The sequence below is a fragment of the Coregonus lavaretus genome (genome assembly GCF_964263955.1).
Source record: "Coregonus lavaretus genome assembly, chromosome: 17".
Taxonomy (NCBI): Eukaryota; Metazoa; Chordata; class Actinopteri; order Salmoniformes; family Salmonidae; genus Coregonus; species Coregonus lavaretus.
In genome coordinates, this window is record NC_140004.1 from 24,844,610 (window position 1) to 24,860,402 (window position 15,793).

Sequence of the window (15,793 nt, forward strand, 5' to 3'; positions counted from 1 at the left end):
GCAGCATGTCTACATGCTGTGTCTGTGTGGAGTCTGGAGTCACTAGGGCAACGGGCCTGCCTGCTCTGTTTTGAGAAGATGGGGAGGAAGCAGACAGGCCTCGAAAGGGAGGAGAAAAAACAAGTAAATCAAGATAGCAGTGGCAGCTGTACAAATAACTCATCCAAAGGGCTTCTCCTTGTCAAACAAGGCAGAAAGCTAACATAATATGATGCCCATCACCTTATTAATTAATCCACTAGCAAGTTAAACTAGGGGCCGTGTTAACGCATAATTCTGCGTTTTTCACGCAGGAAAAAAATATAAAACGCATAAGAAATATCTTGCTCCGTTTTGTAAACACATATCTAAAATGCTTCTTATTGTAATTTCTGCTCGGCATCAGACTAATTTTGTGCTTCAGTTGCACTTCTAAACTCGGATGAGAATTCACCAACAGGCATTCTATCAGCAGACAGTGCTCCCACTGATGTGGAGCTTCTTTTCTCCGGTACTTTTCTCAGTGTAGCCAGCCTATTTTGCTCCGGTAAAATGCAAGATTAACTTTAAGCAAAACGTTAGGAAATGTAGCTGGCTACATTCTTTATATGACAGGCCTTAACATTAGAAATATGATGGCCATACATCGTTTTTGCAAGAATTACCTTGCTTTTTCATTGTAAGCTCATTTACTTGTGTGGCTGCCAGCCAAATAGCATTGCACTTCTGTTGTCATCTGATGAAAATGAAGCTATTTTATGCCGAATGTGTTGCACTATAGTTGTACGTCCCTGATCACTCTAGTGAAGCAAAAAAACACTGTTGACTTTCAATATAAAACACGACCCCTGTCAATACACAGCTGGACTCACCTGCTCCCACTTTCTCCTGTTGTGCTATTTGCAAACAAACACGTGACTGGCTCAACTGTGCTGGGGAACTAAGTAAGCTAAAATAATGTGACAGGTGAAATAAGAACATGATCTGCTTTACGCATTGCACAAGTTGACTGCAGGTATTTACTAAAAAAATTGCAACAAATATTAAAATGTATTGAAAAACTTCAAATAAATAGTTTAGACGGTATTGAAAAAGCATCCCCTGCCTATTTCCAAATACCCCGGTATACGGTATATACGGTATATTGCACAAGCCTACTTGAACTGTTCAGCTATCTTACCGTTATGTCTCTCTTCTCATCCACAGGCACCATCGATGAGGACGCCAGCAGTGAACTGACGAGTCACACATAGAAGCCCCCCAGTCCCTCCCACCACCAGCCCCCCTCCCCTCCCTCTGTCCCTCTCCCCTCTTCCTGACCCCTATCCCCCCACCCCAGACTCACCATGCTGATCAAGGAGTACCGGATCCCAATGCCAATGAGCGTGGACGAGTACCGCATCGCCCAGCTCTACATGATCCAGGTGAGGCCAACAGACACCTCCAACTCCTGACCACTCACCTCCAGGACAACACCTCCACCCCAGGGTTCAACAGAACACTCACTGGACAACAAATCTGTACTGGAGCGGAAGGGGAGGTTTTGTTATTGGCCCTCCTGTAGCTCAGTTGGTAGAGCATGGCGCTTGCAACGCAAGGGTTGTGGGTTCGATTCCCACGGGGGGCCAGTATGAAAAATGTATGCACTCACTAATTGTAAGTCGCTCTGGATAAGAGCGTCTGCTAAATGACTAAAATATAAAAATATTATACAGGGGATTTTCTACCGCGATTGGTCATTAAAGTGCTCAATTATAAATTGATTGGTCACACAGCGTTTAATGTTGTAATACAGCTGGGTTCCCAAACTGGTGTCCGGCGCCCAAGTATTTTGCCCCCTAAGTTTTCTGAGCAAAAAAATATATATATAAACTTAGAATTTTATTTGTTTGACATAAAATACTGTAAAAACACCAGGAAATCAGCTCCAAGTGATTTTAATTTAAGCAATCTGTTCCCAAGTATTCCCGCGCATAATAGAGAGACACCTGATCGTATACAAATGTAAGCAAAGTTTTAAATGATTTTTTTTAGTCAGCAAATTATTTGTAATTATGTTCAGGTCCCTGACCATCCGCTCAAGATAAAGTCGTCCCGCGGCTGAATCTAGTTGAATCTGGCTGCTCCTTCCTTCCCTCCCTCCCTCCCTCCCTCAGCTGGGTGTGTGTTTTGTCCAGGGAGGGAGGGAGGGGCACTCTGCTACTCTCTTACAGCAGGCAGGAACTGCTGTGACGTGAAAGCCGGCAGTCTGAAGCTGCTAGGAAGGCCCATTCTCCCCCAGGAGGGATGTTTCTAATGGATTCATTCTTTCTGTTGTTTATTTAGAAGCCAGAAACATTTTGCTTGTAGGCACTATGTAGGGATAATTAAGAAGCTGCTAACACAGGATATTGAGAATCACAATCAACGCTCCTCTGAATTCTCTTCTGTCTACTAGGCAGGTTGATTTAACTGCAGCTGTCCCTATTTAGCTGCATTACATGTAGCCAGCCCAGCCCTCTCCCTCTTCCCCTGCCTGCCTATGTACAGTAAATACAATTTGTCTTTAACCTTGCTGGATTAGATTTTGCAATATCGCTCCATAATAGATCTTGTTCCTACTGTAGCTGATGGTGGTGGAAAAAATCCGAGGAGATTAAAGCACCACTCCTTAATGTTGTTGCTGGTACTCTCTGGAAGGGTGCCAGGCCTCTTTGTCTACAACATTGTTATTTGTTATTTTTGTGCTGTGCATTATCCTCCGGTGTACATCACTGGCCACTAATCCAGTTGAGCTCCATTTCCCTGTAAATGGGTTTGAACATGGGCATGTGAACAGACATGCCCCAAGGCAGTCATAAAAGTTGTGTGCCTGCTTCTTTAGTGCTTTGTCAATACTGTATTAAAGGGGTTGGGTACTGTGCGGACTTGTACTAGACCTGTTTAAATAGGACTGTATCAGAGGAAGGGTTTTGACACTAGAAGGAAGAGTGGCTGATAAGTAATTTCCAAAAATGGGGTTGAGCTCCAGAGCCATTGATTCTGGCCCAGTGCCATAGGTACTGGCGAACCTCAGCAAAGTGAAAAGAGAGAGAATCCACAAGGATAGGGTGTTTACAGGCAGGCTGAGGCAGGCAGGCAAGGGAGGAAGGATGGTGTTAAATTGACCTGTTGGATCAGTGACCCATAGTTACCTTTCCCCCTGACCTCAGCCTTCTGTGTGCAGCCTCACTCTCTCGCTGCTGTGAAGTTCCCATTACCCAGGGCTCTGCTGACCTTTTTTACAAGGAGCACGTGTGCGCCTAAGTTGTGCACCTAATGAAACATATTTGAGATAATAAAGCTAGAATCCTTCACTGGTGTTCCTAAAATAAAATTCCAGGTCGCACAGAAAAATATTTAGGCGCATATACGAGTAAAATGGTCACACTGTAGAGCCATGTTACCATGCCAACCATGACATCAGCAGCATGCCGGCAGTCAGGTTTTGTTAGAGAGAGAGAGAGAGAGAGAGCACGTGAGAGAGGAGAAGAAACGGTGAGGAGAAGAAACAGAGAGCGTGAGGAAAAGGGACAGGGAGAGTTAGAGACGGAGCGGAAGAGGGGAGGGAAGAAACAGAGAGGGAAATATATTTTAGGGAGAGTAGGAGAGGCAGGGTGTGGATGGATACCCTGTCTTCATTACTGCATGTTACCAGGGCAACCTCAGGCAGAATGCCTGCCCCTGATTTATCCCCAGTGTAAGCATGGTGGCTCAAGCCTGGGCCTCTCCGTACAATGAAAATCTTCTCTTTACTGTATGAGTATCTTCACTTCAGCAGGCCAGACTCCTCCTGACTCCATGTTCCACACTGCTGTCTCTTGTTTACCTTCATACCTTATCACGCTGCCTCCTCAATTGATAGTTAATTGTGAATGTATTATCGCGACTGTGATTTGCAAAGATATCAGAAATGCAGGGTGTAAGTTCAATTAAGTGGGCACTTTCTCTCTCGCTCGCTCTCTCCCTCCCCTTTCCGTATTTATTCACCACCCACCATTTTGCTCTTCCAGTTTCCCTGATCTGATGTCGTGAGGAATAGGCCAGGATATGACTCTCTCCTCCAGTCAATACAGCCAGCCAGGTAGTTATGAGGAAGCTGAACAGATAGATTACAGAAAGACTGTCCTCTATATTTAGTCCTTCCTGAATAACTTCATGTAATGTAGCTTCCTTCCTGAATGTAATTTATCCTTTAGTAACCTTACCTCTCTCTGTCAGTTTGGGTTTAACTCCTGGAAACATGTCAAACCAATGAGGAAAGATACATAAATAGAAATAGCAATGGAACACCCCTGCCTGCATTCCCTTCCTCCCTTCCTTTTTCAGTTCAGTTTTGTTAGAGACCCTTGTTAGAGCCTGTTCCTTTAGCTCTATTCTCCCTAAGGGGAGGGCTGAGCTGTGGCCTGGCATTTTTTTATCTTCCTGATGGTTTCTTCTGAGCTCCAGAGCACCAAGAGCCAGCCTCTGGCAGGAGGGCAGGATTGATACTGGCCAGTGGCACCCGGGTTTGCAGGCCACAGGCACCTGTCAGCAGGATAATGAAGTGCCTTGCATGTGTGTGGGTGTGCGTTTTCTGTGTGTGGGTGTGTACAAACTACAGTATGTTTGTGTAAGCGTCTGGCTGTGTCTATATATGGGCGTGCGTGTGTGCGGCTGTGTGCACATAGGCCTATACTGTATGCGTTGCAGAGTGTTTTTGAGCATCTGCTTGTGTTTGTGTGTGTGTGTATCTTTGTGTGTGTGTATTGTGTGCTTCTGCAGTCAGTCTGTCAGTGTCTGTGCTGTGTCTGAGGAGCTTTGTCTGGCTGTTGAGAGCAGGGTAGGTGACTAATGAACAACCTGTCAAAGGTCATGAGGGCTGGAGGAGTGGATGCCTCGCCGCGCGCATCTCATCTCTCCACTACACCACTGATTCACTGCCTGCTCTCCTATTGTCCCTCTCCATCCTGTTGTCCCTCTCCATCCTGTTGTCCCTCTCCATCCTGGTGTCCCTCTCCATCCTGGTGTCCCTCTCCATCCTGTTGTCCCTCTCCATCCTGGTGTCCCTCTCCATCCTGTTCTCCCTCATCATCCTGTTGTCCTTCTCCATCCTGTTCTCCCTCTCCATCCTGTTCTCCCTTTCCATCCTGTTCTCCCTTTTCATCCTGGTGTTCCTCTCCATCCTGGTGTCCCTCTCCATCCTGTTCTCCCTCTCCACCCTGTTCTCCCTCTCCATCCTGGTGTCCCTCTCCATCCTGGTGTCCCTCTCCATCCTGGTGTTCCTCTCCATCCTGGTGTTCCTCTCCATCCTGGTGTCCCTCTCCATCCTGGTGTCCCTCTCCATCCTGGTGTCCCTCTCCATCCTGGTGGTCCTCTCCATCCTGTTCTCCCTCTCCATCCTGGTGGTCCTCTCTATCCTGTTCTCCCTCTCCATCCTGGTGGTCCTCTCCATCCTGTTGTCCCTCTCCGTCCTGGTGGTCCTCTCCATCCTGTTGTCCCTCTCCGTCCTGGTGGTCCTCTCCATCCTGTTCTCCCTCTCCGTCCTGTTGTCCCTCACCATGCCCAAAAATGCTGCCTGTAATTAGTAAAATGCACTGTGTGCTTCGACAGGTTGATTTATGTACCATCATTTATATCAAAGTGAAAAATAGAGCATTATGTAAAAGCAGGTAGTAGCTAAGGTATTAAACGCACATGTAATATTGACTCTCTGATATTAACTCAGAGTCTCTGGGAATGTTATACTGTAGTCCTTGCCCTTACCCTCACGTTTTCACCGTCCTCAGCCACTTGGACTCTGTTCCCTAGTGTACTTTTAGCAAGCCTGTTTCCCTTGTTTCTACATCAGCAGGAAGCCTCTCCCTGGTGGATCCCACTGCGTTATGTTTGAAAAGTAAAGTCATCAAACCATTAAGTCCCCTATGACGTGTCCTTCCAGCCCCCTACCCTCCCCCATTACTGTTGTGTACCTGGAATGTAAATATGGGAAAGGTGTGTCTCACTGAGCTGGCTCAGCAGCTCTCCTGACTAAGCAGTGTAGATCATACCTAGAGACAAATGTTTATTGTCCACACATATGAGTCATGACATGCAGTGTTTCAACTGCTGGAACTTTACTAGCAGGGTAGAGTTTGTCCAAGCATCTGTTTTATGGCAGAAATCCTTTGTGAGTCGCATATGGAACCGGTGAAATAACAGACCCGGTGATTTCTAGACCTACTGGTGGAGCTTAGATTCATAAAAACAACATTTGTTTTGGTTTTGATGCCACACTTGACTTGTTGTTGTCTTCACATCAGTGTGCTTCACCTGACCTCCCTTGTTTAACCTCATTTCAGTCCTCAGTTGACCTTTGACCTATGCTTCCTCCCCTAACCCATCACTGTAATGTATTGTGATCTGAACAGAAAAAGAGCCGGGATGAGACCTGTGGCGAGGGCAGCGGAGTGGAGATCCTGGAGAACAAGCCGTATGAGGACGGCCCAGGGGGAATCGGACAGTACACTCACAAGGTTTACCACATCGGCATGCACATCCCCAGCTGGTTCCGCTCCATCCTGCCCAAGGCAGCGCTCCGGGTGGAGGAGGAGTCCTGGAACGCCTACCCCTACACCCGCACAAGGTGTGAGACTATTACCCCCTACAGGAGTACCACCCTTACACCTCCCACACACAGGAGTACCACCCTTACACACCCCCACAAGAGTACCACCCTTACAACATCAAACCTTATCCATAATGGAGTGATTGTTTATCCAATCTGCCCCTTCAGGAAGAAAATAATGTTACTAAGAGCCAAGTAAAGAGCCAAGCAAAGCTAAAAGATTCCAGAGCAGTTATCAGAACACTGCAGAGCGTGCCAACCAAGACATGGGCAGTCATCCGGTCAGCAGCTCTGCTAGCCAGCCTATCGTTAGGAAATGATTGACCCCCTAGACTTAGGGTGTGTTTGTTTGTTTGTCTGTCTGTCTGGGGCCTGGGCAGAGCTGCAGGCGTGAGGCTGAAATGAGAAGCGCCCCTTGAAAACACTGTCAAGGTATTGATAGACTGGAGCCGTCTGCTGACACGTTCATCAAAGCAGTGACAGCTCTGCTGCAGACGACAGATGGGCAGGGCTAACAGCTCTCCACCTCGCCTGGAGCCAGAGACAGAGAGAGAGTGAGAAAGAGCTAGAGTGACCAACAGAGACAAAGATGAGCAGTAGCTAGCTCTTGCCAGGTAGAAATGTTTAAGACTTGCCCATCATTTAGCCCAGAACCCACTAAATAACAGAGACATCGGCAGGTAGCATAGCGGTTAAGAGCGTTGGGCCAGTAAGCGAAAGGTTGCTGGTTCAAATCACCGAGACGACTAGGTGAAAAATCTGTCAATCTGCCCTTGAGCAAGGCACTTAACCCTAATTGTTCCTGTAAGTCGCTCTGGATAAGAGCGTCTGCTAAATGACTCAAATGTACAAATGTGATGTTTCCACCATACACAAAGCATTTTTCTGTGATGATATACTGTGTCCAGGTCAACATATTGTGCTTATTTATTACCGACGCCTCTAAGCTTGCTCTCCTCTCTCCTCCAGATACACCTGTCCCTTTGTCGAGAAGTTCTCCATTGACATTGAGACGTACTACAAGCCAGACCTGGGAAACCAGCCAGACGTCTTCAACATGTCCCCAGCCGAGAAGAGGCTAAGGACTCTGGGTAAGACCCTGTGGTGCCAGTCTGGGACAAATAGTGGGAGATTAGAAGGACAATAGAGCTTCAGACCACAGTGTCCAAATTGACAGCACTTTTAGATGATGATGGTGATGATTTCTCCTCACTATGGACAACTTTCTACTACCTGCAGCAGTAAAGTCAAAATGACAGGTCTAGGTTAGTGGTCTTGTTTGAATAGCCATGGTTATTGTTGAGGGCTTCCTGATGCATGACCTCCACCAGGGTTAGAGTGAAGCTCCTGGGCTCACACAGCAGCCAGTAGAGTAGAGGCCCACTGGTGGCCGTTTGCTTCCACTGCAGCTGTTTTCCTGTTGTTGGCGGCAACAGAGGTTCTCGTTCTGACGCTGCTCAGATGCTCGTGGTTTGAGGCCATGCAGTGACCCAATTTACGTGATTCATTGTCACAATGTTTCTGAGATGTCATTAATGACGTTTCTACCATGGTTCATCCTCAGCTCTTGGACTGAAAATTGAAAATATACGTCCAAGAAATTCCTTACTTGGTTACAAGTCACATGATAAGTTGCATGGACTCACTCTGTGTGCAATAATAGTGTTTAACATGATTTTTGAATGACTACCTCATCTCTGTACCCCACACATACTGGCTCTGTAAGGTCCGTCAGTCAAGCAGTGAATTTCAAACACAAATTCAACCACAAAGACCAGGGAGGTTTACCAATGGCATTGGCCTCCTGTAGCTCAGTTGGTAGAGCATGGCGCTTGCAACGCCAGGGTTGTATGTGTATGTATGTGTATATATATATATATGTATGTATGTATGTATGTATATATATAAAAAACATGGGGGATTGGAAGTGATGCAAACAATTACATTGATGGAAGTTACAATCTATCTGCAATATTAAGCTGATCTACCCCCTAAGAAAAAAAAAAAAAGAAAAAAAAAAAAGAAGGGCACCTATTGGTAGATGGGTAAAGAAAAAGCAGACAATGAGCATGGTGCAGTTATTAATTACACTTTGGATGGTGTATCAATACACCCAGTCACTACAAAGATATAGGAGTTCTTACTAACTCAGTTGCCGGAGAAAAAGTAAACCGCTCAGGGATTTCACCATGAGGCCAATGGTGACTTTAAAACAGTTACAGAGTTGAATGGCTGTGATAGAACTGAGGATGGATCAACAACATTGTAGTTACAATACTAACCTAAATGACAGAGTGAAAAGAAGGAAGCATGTACAGAATAAAAATAGTCAAAAACATGCGTCCTGTTTGCAATAAGGCACTAAAGTAAAACTGCAAAAAATGTTGCAAAGAAATGAATGTTATGTCCTGAATATAAAGCATTATGTTTGGGGCAAATCCAACACAACACATCACTGAATACCACTCTTCATATTTTCAAGAATGGTGGTGGCTGCATCATGTTATGGGTATGCTTGTCAATAAACAGAATAAAGCTAAGCACAGGCAAAATCCTAGAGGAAAACTTGTTCAGTCTGCTTTCCAAAAGACACTGGGAGACAAATTCACCTTTCAGCAGCACAAAAACCTAAAACTCAAGGCCAAATATACACTGGAGTTGCTTACCAAGATGACTTTTAATGTTCCTGAGTGGCCTAGTTACAGTTTTGGCTTAAAAATCTATGGCAAGACTTGAAAATGTCTGTCTAGCAATGATCAACAACCAACTTGACAGAGCTTGAACAATTTTAAAAATAATAATGTGCAAATATTATACAATCCAGATGTGCAAAGCTCTAAGAGACTTACCCAGAAAGACTCACAGCTGTAATCGCTGCCAAAAGTGATTCTAACATGTATTGGCTCAGGGGGCTGAATACTTATGTAATCAAGATATATTAGTGTTTTATATTTCATAATGTTTTTACCAATGTTACAATTTTTCTTCCACTTTGATATTAAAGAGTATTTTGTGTAGATCTTGACAAAAAATGAAAATGAAATCCATTTTAATCCCACGTTGTAAAACAACAAAATGTGGAAAAAGTAAAGGGATGTGAATAATTTCTGAAGGCACTGTAAATGTTATTTGTGGCAAGTGTTGAAGTCAGACTCTCTCTTGCAGACCCCATCGACATTGTCAAAGATCCCATCACCCCACATGAGTACTTGCAAGAGGAGGACCCTCGGATCTACAGGTCAGACAAGACCAAGAGAGGGCCTCTGCAGGAGGACTGGATCAAGGAGTACAACAACAACCCGGGGAAGACGCCCATCATGTGTGCTTACAAACTGTGCAAGGTGGAGTTCCGCTACTGGGGCATGCAGTCCAAGATCGAGCGCTTCATCCATGATGTAGGTGCGTATGAGATGGGATGAGGCGTTGGAAGAGTAGTTTGAACAATACCTTAATATATCCCTGCCCGTTGCTGGCTATATGAGTGCTAGGTCCATGGAGCAGTTGTGTTTCCATACTACAGGCATGCTGCTGCTGACATCGTGTCAAGATGTTAGAGGTGGCGGCCTGTTGGGATGCCCTGATGTTTTCCAGTGCTGTCTGTCTAAACTCTCTCCCCTGACCTTTCTCAGGTCTGAGGAAGGTGATGGTGCGGGCCCACCGGCAGGCCTGGTGCTGGCAGGACGAGTGGTACGGCCTGACCATCGAAGACATCAGGCAGCTGGAGCTGGAGACCCAGCTGGCCCTGGCCCAGAAGATGGCCCAGTTCAGCCAGGCAGACGAGGCCACAGAGGCCAATGGAGCTGTTTCATCCTCAGACAAGAACCAGGAGGTCAAAGATACCATCAACTCCTTAGAAGCTGACGAGGTGGTCAGTGCAGGGGGCGGGGGAGACTCTCTCCAAACAAAACGAGCAGGGCTCACCAAGCAGTGGTCCACCTCCTCCAGATCCTCCCGCTCATCCAAGAGAGGAGGTGAGATGTTTGAGCCCAATTGTCTGTATCTGTGTGGAGGTATTGGACTGTTGACAATTAATTTTCCAAAATAAAATGTTCAAGCAGGTGGTGTACAAACATCATGTGTTAGTGAGTATGTATCTAGGTGCTGTATCTACAGTACCACTGTCACAGCTTTATCCAGATAGTTTTAACCTGCTTAAATATACAGTCTATGGACAAACCCCTCTCCTACAGACAGTACAACCCCTATCCCCATCCTCACTTCTAAGCAGCAGTCAGAATCCTGCTTGCCACCTGGATCCTCTCGCTCTCCACCAGCCAGACTAATTTCATCCCCTATTACCCCCCTCTCCAGAGCGCTCCTGGGCTATTTATAGCAGCAGTATTGACATCACAGGCTAGAGGAGGCTGACGCTCTTCACACTGACCCTCCGCTCCACCCCTGCGGCTCCCGTCTATCGGCTGACAGGCACAGCTGCGCTTCCCAGCCCATGAGCATCCAGTATGTGCTAGCCAGGGTTTCAAAGAGACCCCCTCCCCTCCCCACTCCTCCTCAGTGATATAGGAGGCAAACAACAAAGACATATGATGGACAGTCCTACTTTTAGTCCAGGCTCTTTTCTTCACACCCCCTCCTGACCACTGAGCAATCCTTCTGTGATTAAGTCAAGCATTACAGAGACTGTTGAGTGTTTATATAACACTGTGTGTGTGTGTGTGTGTGTGTGTGTGTGTGTGTGTGTCAGTATGAGCGTATGTCAGTAAGAATATTATTCAGTTGGATCTTTAAAATAACAGCGGTACTGTTTGTTTCCCTCCCTGTTTGTGTGTTTCAGCGAGCCCATCACGCCACAGCCTCTCTGAATGGAGGATGCAGAGCATAGCACGAGACTCCGAGGACAGCTCAGAGGAGGAGTTCTTTGATGCTCATGGTAAATCCACCATTTTGATAGTCGTCAAAAAAGCCTAGAGTAGGTTAGAGTAGATAACACTAGTAATGTGTTCCCTTTCCCATAACCCTCCTGGTGCTTCCTCCTCTGACTCTGCATGCGTCTCTTCAACACAGATCAGTTCTTAAGTTACCCAGATACCCAGCATGATTTGGGCCTGCGGTTGAAATAGGTGGGTGTAGCTCGACACACGGTTGTTCGTCTGTTGGGTGAGTCCAGGAGATGACTCAACCCGGGTTGGCTTGTCCTGAAGAAGTGCTGAAATCACCACCCTCTACCTTCACCTGTTCCCAATTGCCAAAACTATCTCACCCTGCCCTCACACACACACACACACACACACATGCTCACAAACGCACACACATTCCCTGTGGCGAGTAAATCATCCCATCAAGTCAATCCACAAAATGATGTTCTATTGTGTAGGGGTATGTGTGGAAGCATGATTCACTTAGATGTTCTATATGACATCATGCATTTAGAAGTATGAATAACAAGTAATTAAGTAAGAATAATAAAGCAATGCATGTTTTCTTTTTATTTATATGATACTGATGCTATTTGGTTGTCATCTTTATCTAACTGTTGAAACTGTTCATGATATGTCATGAATTAACTGCATTTGCATTTAGCTGCATGTTCAAATATATATACCTGTATGCTTTTGGTGTTTGTGCCATTATTTATGTTCACAATGAGATGATAAATTGTTGTTTCATTCATGGATTAATCTGTTTTTCACTAACAATCATACAGTGGTATATACATCATGCATACCCCAGTATGTGGCTAAAGGGATTCTTCAACTTCTCATTGGACACCTGATTAGTATATTTAAATCAATTACAATGTGGAAAATAAATGCTGAAACACAATGAACAATATTTCACTATAACTCTTCTTTTATAACAAGCAACCCTACTCAGTCGCTTCATGAGTTAATCCCTTGAAAATGAACTGAGCCAACTTTGCCATATGAGCAAAGATTTCTAGAGCAGCAGTCTTGTGGGGTTGTAATTTTATAGGACAGTAAGCACTGAGCACTGACATTGGCTCCACTGAATCTTTTCCTCATTACATTTTCCTTGTGAGTACGGTAGTATATCATAAGAGTTGAGAACACCCATGCCTCTCCACCCTGTCTCTGTGTTAGCCATTCATTAAGATGGTTATGATCAGTTGGTGATGCGATCAAAGAGATTACAAGGATGACAAAAGCGTACATACAGGCATATGTAATACAATGTCAAGTCAGATAGTAGGTGTATACACTGAGTATACAAAACATTAGGAACACCTTCCTAATATTGAGTTGCACCCCCTTCTTGCCCTCAGAACAGCCTCAATTCGTCGGGCATGGACTCTACAAGGTGTCGAATGCGTTCCACAGGGATTCTGGCCCATATTGACTCCAATACTTCCCACAGTTGTGTCAAGTTGGCTGGATGTCATTTGGGTGGTGGACCATCCTTGATACACACAGGAAACTGTTGAGCGTGAAAAACCCAGCAGCGTTGCAGTTCTTGACACAAACCGGTGCGCCTGGCACCTACTACTGTACCCCGTTCAAAGGCACTTAAATATTTTGTCTTGCCCATTCACTCTGATTGGCACACATACACAATCCATCTCAAGGCTTAAAAATCCTTCTTTAACCTGTCTCCTCCCCTTCAGTGACACTGATTGAAGTGGATTTAACAAGTGACATCAATAAGGGATCATAGCTTTCACCTGGATTCACCTGGTCAGTCTATGTCATGGAAAGAGCTGTTCTTAATGTTTTGTACACTCAGTGTATATAGCCATAACATTTCATCCATAATCATAGTGCCACACTACTTACACTGTATCCATTCATGACATTCTATGTTAGGTCATGATGACATGACCAATGTGACACATGAATGCTACCGTTTGTAGCACCATTTTGATCAATTTATGCTGAAAAGTGTTTCATTGAGCATACTCAGATAAATGCTCATGCTCATGTAAAAGCTTTTATACTCCTCAGCTTCTCCCTGATCTGTGCAACCGAGGACCAGCAAAAAAATGTATGGCCTTTTATGAGTGGTGACCTTTTGATAAAGCAGACGTGCATAGGCTACAGTATGTGTAATGTGATTTCACTGAAAGATCCCAGTGTCCCAGTGGCTTGTTGATTCAATTGAGGAGGCTATGCTACTGCAAAACCACTGGTTTTCAGAGGAACACATAAAATGCAGGGTGGCAATTACTTTATTAATCAGTATTCATATTTATTTATCTTAAAGTAGTGCTCACATGGCCACATAATGTAATATGGTAGGGATCAGGGTGTATGTTTGTCTGTATCTGTACTCAGCCAGTACATGGAGGCCCCTTTCACATTTGTGAACATATAAATGTCTAAAAAGTTTGGTGTTCCTTGTCACAGAATGTTTGAGAATGATCTGTGACTGGTCATCTGAATATACTGAAGATGAGATAACATGGCACATTGACTTAGCAGGTGTTAGTAAAAATCACGTCTGTCCCTTCTCCACACAGAGGACTTGTCAGGTGATGAAGAGGTCTTTCCCAAGGAGATCGCCAAGTGGAACTCTAACGACCTCATGGACAAGATTGAATCGGCTGATGCAGAAGACACTCCTGGTATGGAGAGGAACGCTGTGTGTGTTAATTGATTGGAGATGTCTGAGAGACAGAGGAGAGATGGAGTTTGTGTCAAAGTTTCCTTTTACAGACAGTATTATATTACTCTGATTCTCAATATTAAAGTGTGTCTGTGGATGTTTCTGCAGGAGAGCTATACAAGGACATGACAGGGGACTATGAAAGGGAGGCCAGCGAGGAGAGACTAGATGAGGTAGGTACCTGGGAGGGTGAATGGCTTTTCAACTGAACATTGGTATACCAACAACACCATGACAGCCAGATCCAATATCAGTAGCATGTCACATAGAATCTGTCTGGCTGAGATCATATACATTGATTGTGCCGACGAAGATGGCGGCCTCGCGACTAGCTCTTAGGAAACTTTGCGGTATTTCGTTTTTTCATGTATTGTTTTTTAAATTATTAGCTCAGAAAGTGTTTTGTATCATTACATACAGCCGGGAAAAACTATTGGATATCAGAGCGGCGGTAACTCACCAGCATTATGACCAGGAATACGACTTTCCCGAAGCAGATCCTTTGTTTGCTCTCCCCAGGGCAACTGAACTGATTCCAGCGGCTGACCCAAAACATCGCCGGCGGGGGAGAGGCACTTGGGGCGGCCTGCTGGTTCGACTTATATTACACGCTAATGTTCAGTCTTTGGATAACAAGGTCGGCGAGCTCAGTGCAAGGATTTCTTTCCAGAGAGACATCAGGGCATGTAACATACTTTGTTTAACAGGAAACATGGCTCTCTCGGGATATTCTGTCGAAATCGGTCCAGCCAGATGGGTTCTCAGTTCATCGCGCAGACAGAAATAAATATCTCTCCGGGAAGCAGAAGGGCGGAGGTGTGTGTTTCATGATTAACGACTCATGGTGTAATTGTAGTAACATACAGGAACTCAAGTCCTTTTGTTCACCCGACTTAGAATACCTCACAATCAAATGCCGACCGTATTATCTCCCAAGATAATTTTCTTCGGTTATAGTCACGGCCGTGTATATCCCCCCTCAAGCCGATACCACGACGGCCCTCAAAGAACTTCACTGGACTTTATGCAAACTGGAAACCACATATCCTGAGGCTGCATTTAATGTAGCCGGGGATTTTAACAAAGCAAATTTGAGGACTAGGCTGCCGAAGTTCTATCAACATATCGACTGTTGTACATGGGCTGCTAAAATTCTCAACCATTGCTATTCAAACTTCCGGGATGGTTATAAGGCCCTCCCCCGCCCTCCTTTCGGCAAATCTGACCACAACTCCATTTTGCTCCTCCCTTCCTATAGGCAGAAACTCAAACAGGAAATACCCGTGCTAAGGACTATTCAACGCTGGTCTGACCAATCGGAATCCACGTTTCAAGATTGTTTTGATCACGCGGACTGGGATATGTTCCGGGTAGCTTGCGAAAATAAACAATTTAGACGAATACACTGAAACGGTGACTGAGTTTATCAGGAAGTGTATAGGAGATGTTGTGCCAACTGTGACTATTAAAACCTACCCTAACCAGAAACCGTGGATAGATGGCAGCACTCGCGCAAAACTGAAAGCGCGAACCACCGCATTTAACCATGGCAAGGTGACTGGGAATATGACGAATACAAACAGTGTAGCTACTCACTCCGCAATGCAATTAAACAGGCAAAACATCAGTATA

At 45.1% G+C, this 15,793-nt stretch overlaps 1 protein-coding gene across 1 annotated transcript in view; it reads left to right on the forward strand.

Moving 5' to 3' along the window:
• Positions 1–15,793, forward strand: part of LOC311144520 (membrane-associated phosphatidylinositol transfer protein 2-like) — a 98,194-nt gene that overhangs the window by 56,439 nt on the left and 25,962 nt on the right. The window contains exons 2-9 of the mRNA XM_084180546.1: positions 1,186–1,403; positions 6,387–6,601; positions 7,553–7,674; positions 9,749–9,982; positions 10,213–10,554; positions 11,376–11,471; positions 14,016–14,120; positions 14,270–14,334. Of these exons, the coding sequence (XP_084036672.1) occupies positions 1,326–1,403; positions 6,387–6,601; positions 7,553–7,674; positions 9,749–9,982; positions 10,213–10,554; positions 11,376–11,471; positions 14,016–14,120; positions 14,270–14,334 (1,257 nt within the window). The 5' untranslated portion in view covers positions 1,186–1,325. The remainder of the gene's footprint in view (positions 1–1,185; positions 1,404–6,386; positions 6,602–7,552; positions 7,675–9,748; positions 9,983–10,212; positions 10,555–11,375; positions 11,472–14,015; positions 14,121–14,269; positions 14,335–15,793) is intronic.